At 52.6% G+C, this 8,375-nt stretch overlaps 1 protein-coding gene across 2 annotated transcripts; it reads right to left on the bottom strand.

Annotated features, from left to right (window-relative positions):
- Positions 1-3,970: 3,970 nt before the first annotated feature.
- On the bottom strand, positions 3,971-7,145 carry ID4 (inhibitor of DNA binding 4). Of its 2 annotated transcripts, none has more exons than XM_080381261.1 (3): positions 6,474-7,145; positions 5,782-5,840; positions 3,971-5,406 (listed from the first exon to the last, which is right to left on the bottom strand). In XM_080381261.1, exons 1-2 carry the CDS (start codon positions 6,880-6,882, stop codon positions 5,827-5,829), a joined length of 423 nt encoding a protein of 140 aa, XP_080237387.1. In that variant the 5' UTR covers positions 6,883-7,145; the 3' UTR covers positions 3,971-5,406; positions 5,782-5,826. The 2 variants fall into 2 exon arrangements, with proteins under 2 accessions (XP_080237387.1, XP_080237386.1); XM_080381260.1 differs by having other exon boundaries at positions 6,481-7,145.
- Between the last annotated feature and the right edge of the window lie 1,230 nt (positions 7,146-8,375).

The following is an 8,375-nucleotide window of genomic DNA, read 5'->3' as shown; positions in this document are numbered from 1 at the left end:
TGGAATATTTATTTACATGACACATGGCTCAGAAGAAGCCATTATGGCCCTTAAGTAAATTATACATGTTGTGAAAATTGTCAGAGTGCTTCTTTTACCAGAAACGAGTGTATCCTGTGAGTTGATAAACACATTATCTTTGGGAAAAAAGCAAGGGGGAAAAAAAAAGAAAAAAAAAAAAAAAAAAAGGCAAACAAACCCAAGGCTAAGAGAAGGTTAAAACAGAGAAGGAAAAAAAGGGAAGAAAATCAAAACCAACCCCCATACCATGTCAAAGCGTGTTCCATGCCCATCAAAGGAAGAAAAGCCCGAGCTGCCCTGCCCCGCGTCCCGCTCAGCACTGCCGTCGCACGTGGCGTGGGGAGGGCTGCGCGCCTGGGGCTGGTGTGGAGGGGCTGCTCCCACCCCCACGTGCCACAGCCCTGGGCGCCAGCTCTTCTCCCTACAGGCCAAGAAATGACAAATGGGGACTAACACGTTCCAGCCACCACTGTGTCCTCTACTCAAAAACAAGCTGCCGGAAGAGTGCTCTGCTTTCCCTGCCTGCGTCCCTCAGAGTGTGGTGGGGGACACCACAGCCCGCTGGCACTGTTACACCTCGATGTACGGGGCGATGCTTTCTACGCCTATTCTTACAGGTCCTCAACTGCCTCAGCACAGCCCCGTGCTGGTTGTAACTGGTCTTGCCTCCCCTCACGTACCTTCAAGAAGGGCAAAACGGGGGGGAAGCATTGCCTTGCAATACTTTAGCATGCCTGCCAGCTGGGCCCATCGCTCACCAGCATCTTTCCGATGACTTCAGCTCTCTGCTTGTGCCTGAGCGCGGTAGGGTTTGCACCGCTCCTTCCTCAATGCTCTGTGGGCGACACAGCTCTTTTCCAGCAGATGTTTTGCTGAAGAGGAGGGATGACAACTTAGCAAATCCCCCTTCCTGCCCATGCTGCTGGGATCGCACAGCAGTCTATGCCATAGCCTGCCTCCTGCGAATTTTTGGGGAAAAGGGTTTTTGTTGAGGAGGCATGGCCAGGACGTGGTGGCTGAGAGACCGGCTCTGGCTAGCACGGTGCTGGTGCTTGACCGTCTACTGCCCGCAGCCCAGCTCCCATGTGCCGTGCAGCCCCGGGGTGCCCGGTCCCCAGCTCAGCTGGGATGTGCTCCCAGGGCTGGTGTGTTCGTGCCTGCTTTGGGCATTTGGGAAAGCAGGCTCTCCTGCTTGGCACAGCACACGAGTTTTCTCTTACACAGCAGTAAGAGTAAAGGATTGATTTTTCTAATGCAAGAGAGCAAGCAGTTGTACGGGGGGAATATATTTAGCCTGTGTTTTCAGATCACATGTTCTGAGACTGGAGAGCAAAACATTTTCAATGCTGTTTTGGAAGCACGCTATTTAGTATTGCAAGCCTTACTATTGGAGAAGCCAGCAAATTGCGTTGCATCTAAAACAATTACTTGAATTGCTTGTACCGTGGTTTCTTCATTCCAACTGCAAAGGTTTTACAAAAATGTGACTTCTACAGCTACAAAAGCATTGAAAATACAAATAATAGTAAAGTGCTGCTCTGCATTTGCATAAACCTGTTTATCCTATGCATGGTTTATTCATTAACTCTCCGAACAACCAGCAGGACAGCTATAGCATTCTTTATGACCGTTTCGCTTGTGGCTGAAAACGCAACAACTGCTTAAAAGCAACACTATATGGGTTAGAAAGTGAAAATAAATACCATTCCCATGTGAAACAGCGGGGGAAATGTAGCTATCACTGCAAGAGCTGGCATTTTGGCTTTTGCACTAAAGGAGCACCTCCTATCATTTGGAAATTTCAGAGGGGAGTCTCAGCATCTGCGAGGACTGGGACCTCCGCACTGCAGCTTCCCGAAACGGACGGGCAGCACCAGCAGCATCCATTGCTGTGCTCTGCAGGCAGCGTACAGAAAAGACCTAGGTCCCTCAGATGTTCCTCTTCCAGACAATTTCCTAGTCCTTTACAGTCTCAGTGTCCCAAGCAAGAGGTTCCTCGCGGCCTCTACGCACAGTGTATGTCTCAGTCGGCTCCTCCTTGGAAGGCTCTCCTGACAATCACCCCTGCTTTCCCTCTGCTGCCTTTCTTACCTGAAACTTAATCCCCTTAAGAAAGATGAAGTAAAAACCCACAAGTGCATTTTGCCTGGTTCATCTCCCTGCTTCTATAAAGACGAGTACATGTTGCCACTGGTACGCTGCAAGTGGAAAACTGGAAGTTTGTTTGACAGCCAGTGACTTGCTCAAGATCACAGAAGAGCCTCAGTAGCAGAGCTGGGAACAGAATTTGGTATCCTAATTCCTAATCTGGCAGCCTCACCACAACCCTCATCACGCAATCAAAAAGCTCCTTTTAAGGAATGCTTTTGTGACCAAGAGAAAAACCAAGGCGTTAGAAGAAACGAGTCCTTTTAATTTGCCTTTGTTCCAACATTTACGCCTTTTGCTATATGGAGAACATGATTTGAACAAGATATGGGATTATAATATGGTGAAAGACTCTAAATTAATCTTTGAAAAATAATAGTAGGTCTGGCTGTATTTAGGACTGTACTGATTCCAGCCATCAGGAAGCGATCGATCAGGTATTCCTTGCTGAAGGTTTCATACGCAGCATTAGGAATAAATCAAGACGAGCATCTACCATGCTCTGATAAAGAGCTTTCTTGAGTATCGTACACAGGTTTTCACATTTGTCAAGAATACTATGTAACAGAAACAATTTTCACAGCTCTTTAATAAGACTACATTTTCTAAAGGTCCGAACTTGTTGCACTGCAACAGTTTTTAAAAAAGCAAAGCCAACCCCCTAAGCCACTGAGCAGGAGATTGCCCTGACCTGAAACAATCTGGGGCTTGGTACGCCCTCCCTCGAAGAGCAGTTCAGTGGGTGAGCAGCTCTCCCAGGGTACACCAGCTTTGATATGTAGAAACTCGACAAGGTAGCTTCGTATTTTAAGACAGCACTTTTTGCCCCCTTCCTCTGCTGTGTAACAGAATACCGCAATTTGGCAACAGTGGAGAGAAACAAATGGGGGTATTGAGAACTAATGTTACTGAAACACCGTGTACAAAATACGCTGAGCTATACAAGCTAAAGCAGGAGACTACAAATATTAGTAGGATAAACAAAGAAAACAAACATCAATTTAAACCCTTCCTTTGGAAAATTGTTGCTTTTTTTTTAAACACAACAGAAGAATTCCCAAACTGCAGTAAAAAGCCCTATGGATAGCATTCGTACTGTCACTGTATTACTTGGGGACACAGAATGAGAAGTTCAGGACTTAAGTTTTACAAGAACATGGATTTTTCTCGTTAAACTACTATTATTGCAACGTCTGAGCTGGAGGAACACAAGGCAGGGACCCGCTCCCCATCTCTCCCGACAGGGCTCAGCCTGTGGAACGCCCCTACTTTCAATGCGTCTGCAGTGACACAGGCCTTCTGTTTCCAGATGCATTAGCCACTTTTTGATTTGATCTTTACGCAATTATTTTGATTAAGAGAATGCTCATCTTGTTGACATTATCACTGTAGTCAATAGCTAATGACCCTGGTAGTTAATTTCCTTATAAATATTTAATTTCATAGAAGTTGTCCCTTGGGTTATAGTACTTTTGACACTTGTATAAATCTGAATCAAATCCTCTTTTTTTAGTCAAACAGACCATGTTACACACACAGTTGGCTAGCTATTTACAAAGCACCCAATTAAATCCTACTTAATTCTCCCACTCTGAAAAATCCTATTTCACTAGCACGCAGGCTACTGATCACACAAGACGAGCATCTTTCACTGAGCCTGGACACCAGTTCACAGGCTGGAAGACCTGAAGGTACAAAACCCTGCTGCGAGATTAATCCACCCGTCAAACGGTATGTACAAAATCAGTGGAGAGAATGTGCACATTCAGAGGATGGAAGAAATAAGCTGAAGAAATCACAGTTAAAGACAGGTAAATCTAGTTTAATGTTCACATGTAGTAGTTACACATCACAGAGATTAAACAGGATTTTCACTGCAGCTATGTTACAGGTAAACGTAAGTCATTTTGTACTAGAAAAATAATCTTGACGCAGTTATCCGATTTTTGGTCTACTTAATTTTAAGATGAATTTACATCGCTGATCATAATGACTTTGCCCATGTGCCTTTCTGCAGTTCGGTATTAATACTCTTTGGACGAAGGAAACAGCAACTGGTTTTGTTAATGGTTTTGCCCTTTGGTTGCAAGCAGAGAACTGTTTTCACTTTTTAAGTGATCACTAGGCTGTAGGAATGCAAGTTTGCAATAAAACCTTTTGGTGCTAAATGAAGTTCCAGAACAACTCTCTTGATCTGATGCAACAGCAGATTTTAAAAAAAGCTGATTAAAGATCTAAAGCATCGCCCCCATAATGCAAAAACTAGATAGATTTTGTTTTTCTAAGTAAAAAACCACTACATATCTTACCGCTAGTTTTATAGAATGCACTAAAAACCCCTGTGCCTAAATGACAAAAGTGTAGTCTTAAAATGTATAATACACTTACAAACATTTTAAGTCTAGATTGAGGAAAACACATTTGTATGAACTCCAAACAAGTTTATTTGCAATTAGACATCTCATGCAATCATGCAGGACCACTAGCTATTAGCTGTAACTTCTGAGTCTAAAGGACATTTGGGGACAAAAAAAAGCCCTACACATTCAAGATACTTCCATATTAGCAGCTCTGTACTTGAGCTGTGGTTTTTCTAAAGAGATAATCCCACAGATTTAAAAAAAACATACACACCTTTATAATATTTACAAAAAATATTTAATTAAAAATATTTTATAATTACAGCAGTCTATTAAAGCATATACTTTTCTCACACTTATAGAACATCTCTATATATACACAGTATGAAATGTCACTCATTTATCTATACAATATGTAACATTCCTGCAGGGAGTAGAAAGTTCCCTGGGCCCCAATAAAATCCATCTATTTTAAACAATAGATGTCAAATATATCTACAAATGCTCTGGTAGATTAGTAAAGCTTCAAGATTCAGCTGCTCGGCCCCTTAAAGAGTTATAACGCTTCTAAAGTCTGCTTTCGGCTCGGTCCTCGCTAACCAGGGGCTGAGTGGCAACTTTTGCTGCTCGAGTCCACCAGGCGCCTGCACCGCGGCCGCGCCGCTCGCATCTGCTGGGAAGCGAAGAGAAGAGACGGGGCGGGACGGGACGGGGGGGCCGCTACGGACGTGCAAAACGGTGAAAAGGCTGGCTCTGCCGGGATGAAGCATGGGAATTGCTGGGGATGGGGGGGGTTGGATGGCTCCTTCCTCCGGTGCGGCGGGGCCGGCCCCCACCACCCCCCCCGCCGCCCGCCCCCCGCGGTGCCTCCGCACACCTGTGGGAGAGGAATGAATAGAGGGGGTGTGTGAACCGCTCCGCTCCAGACCGACTGGCGCCACCAACAAAACACAAGACATGCTTGATCAACAACCCAAAACAAACCAGGTCAAACAACAACCGCAGCTCCCAGGCTGGGCCAGGCGGAGGGATGCGCAGCTGCACGCCGCAGCCAGAAGCGCTCCGGGGGTAGGGGGGAAAGGAAAAAACCACAACACCCGGTAATTAAAAAAAATAAAATAACCACCCCGTAATTAAAAATAAACCCCCACAGCCTCCTGCAAAAATGTCTCGCCGGGCTAAGGTCCCCCCCTTCGGCAGTCTTCCCGGCAGAGGCGGTGCGGGAGCCTGCGCTGCCCCCCCCGGCACTCACCTGCGGAGCGGCGGTCAGCGGCAGAGGATGCTGTCCCCCGGCTTGTTAACAGAGCCAGCCTGCGCAGCAACGGACACGGCGAGTTAGGGGGGGGAAGGACACTGAGATCTCCCCCCACTCCCCAGACACCCCCACCCCTGCGCACAGGGCACTGCCGGCAGCCCCCGAGTAGCGGGGGTGCGCGGGCGGGTACCGGCCCCGCGGACGGTGGGCTTGCCCGCCCAGCCGGGGGAGCCCCCGGGGGCACTGAGCACGTCGTTGCCCGGCCGCATGCACCGCCAGGCTGCCACGGGGGTCCCGCGGAGGGGAGCCGCCCCCCGTCCCCCCTCATCCCACAGCACGTCGCGCCGTGGGCGCTCAAGGCGCAGAGCCCCGGGGCCGCCGGCTCCCGCCGCGCTCCGCGGAGCGCTGGAAGCGCAGGGCAGCTCCCGTGTGTGCAAACACGGCGATTACCGCGGCTCCCTCGAGAGCCCATAATTACACGGTAAACACCGGGCGGGTGCCTGCCTGCACCGGGGGGATGCAGGCACCCCCCCGCGCACCCTCGGCCGTTCCGGCGCTCCGTCCCCTCCAGGGGCAGAGCCACGGGGCCGGTGGCGGTGAGGTACCACCGCGGAGGGGGGCTGCCAAGGCGGCCGGCGCTGACCCCCCTCCCGCTCCGCGCCCCGAGCCGCGGGTGGCGTGGCACGCACCTCTTACCGGGTCAGTGTTGAGGGCTGTCAGCGGGGTCCTGGGGGTGCCCGCGGGGCAGCTGCCCGGGTGCAGGGCGGGCGGCTGCTGCTGCTGCTGCCGGAGCAGCGCCGGGTGCGTCTCCAGAGCCAGCTGCAGGTCGAGGATGTAGTCGATGACATGCTGCAGGATCTCCACTTTGCTGACCCTCTTGTTGGGCGGGATGGTGGGCACCAGCTTCCTCAGCCGGCTGTAACAGTCATTCATATCGCACTGCAGGCACAGCGCCGCCGGCTCCTCACCCGACGGCGGGCTCCCCTTGCAGCCGCTGTGCTCGGCCAGGCATCGCAGGGCCGGGTGTCCCCCGCCGCCGCCCGCCACGCCGGGCTGCGCCTTGCGGCTGGGGTGTCGGACAGGACTCACGGCTTTCATCGCGCCGCAGGGAGGGAGGCAGACCTCCCTCTCCACCACCGCTGCCGTCTCCGGCGACCTCGGGCAAGCCGCACAACGCACCGCCCGCAACGCAACGGGGAGCGGGGCACGGCCGCAGCCTCGCTGGCACTACCGGCGGGGCGCCCCCCCCCCCGCCCCGGGATGCAACGAGAGGCGCTGGCAGGGCCGCGCGACAACGGCCACACGCACCCGCCCTCTGCCGCCGGGCTGCCACCACGGCCGCCTCTACCGCCGTCGCTGCCCGCGCCGCCCGCTATATAGCGCGGGGCGCGGCGGGCGGTGCCGGGGGGAGGCGGGGGCGCCGCCGCGGCGGGGCAAGGCGAGCGCGGCGCGGGGAGCGGGGGGGGGGCGCCACGGTGCCGCGTCGCAGCCAATCAGAGCGCGGCGTGTCCCCCCCGGAACGCTGCGCCGGCCAATGGCGGTGGGGCCGGGGGGGCGGTGGCGCTGCTGGAGGGGGCGGGCGGCTGGCGCTGACCCCCGGGGGCGGTGGCGGCGGCGGCGGAGGCGGCGGCGGAGGAGGAGGAGGAGGAAGGCGGTCCCGGGGAGGGAGGACTGCGGGAATGCGGGCGGGACCCGCCGCCCAGCGGCCCCCGGCACCGCCCCCGCGGGCTGCCGCGCAGCTCCGCGGGGGCGAGCGCAGCCCTGCGCGGCCGGCGCCGCTCCCCGCCGCCCGCCCGGAGGAAGGCGGCTAACCCCCCGCCCCCCCCCCCCCCCCCCCCCCCCCGCATCTCCTTGGGTCGTGAAACGCGATTTTATCCGCCCGGTGTCGGAGACCCAGCCCGGCTTTACAGATATTTTGAGGGACTTCAGGACGCCGGTTTAAAGGCAGGGAAAATCCCAAGGAAACCTTGGGGGGGTGGGGGTGGTGAAGGGGAGGGGGAAGGAGGAGAGTTTAGGGACTTCAAGCGAAGCAATGCCTGGGAACATTAAATTAGAGCACATAACTATTAAAAATGCATGGAGATGGAGTATTTAAAATTCCTCCATGACATATAATATTAATCCATTTTATGTAAAATTCATACCTGTAACTTAATTTGGTCCATTAATGCACCAGATCACGTATTAGTAGATGTACCATGTTTTAAATATGATGCTGGAAATGTCCGGAGTTCTGTAGTTTGAGACAGAGCATTAAAATTAACAGACACATACTCCCAGGTCCTGCTTAAGTCATCTCATGGCAGATTGCAACCTTTTAATTTAATAATGCAGTGTTCAAAGTTTCTGCTAATTCCTGCTGTGCATTAGGAGCCGTCGTGTGTTGGAATGGGACGCGGGTGTTGGAAACACGGCGCCCAATCCTACCGATGCTGCAGTGCCTGGAGGGCTCCGTGGGCGACGTTGGGCTGATGGCTTGGCCAAAGGGCTGCAGGGAGGAGTAAAGGCTGCAGGATCTGCCCCGAAGCTTGTAAGTCAAACCCAACAGAAGGGAAGAAATCCATAATGGTGATTAATGATTGCATGTCCCC

The sequence above is a fragment of the Falco punctatus genome (genome assembly GCF_963210335.1).
Source record: "Falco punctatus genome assembly, chromosome: 3".
NCBI lineage: Eukaryota > Metazoa > Chordata > Aves > Falconiformes > Falconidae > Falco > Falco punctatus.
Note: the sequence above shows the minus strand (reverse complement) of the source record. Positions and strands in the feature narration are given on the sequence as shown.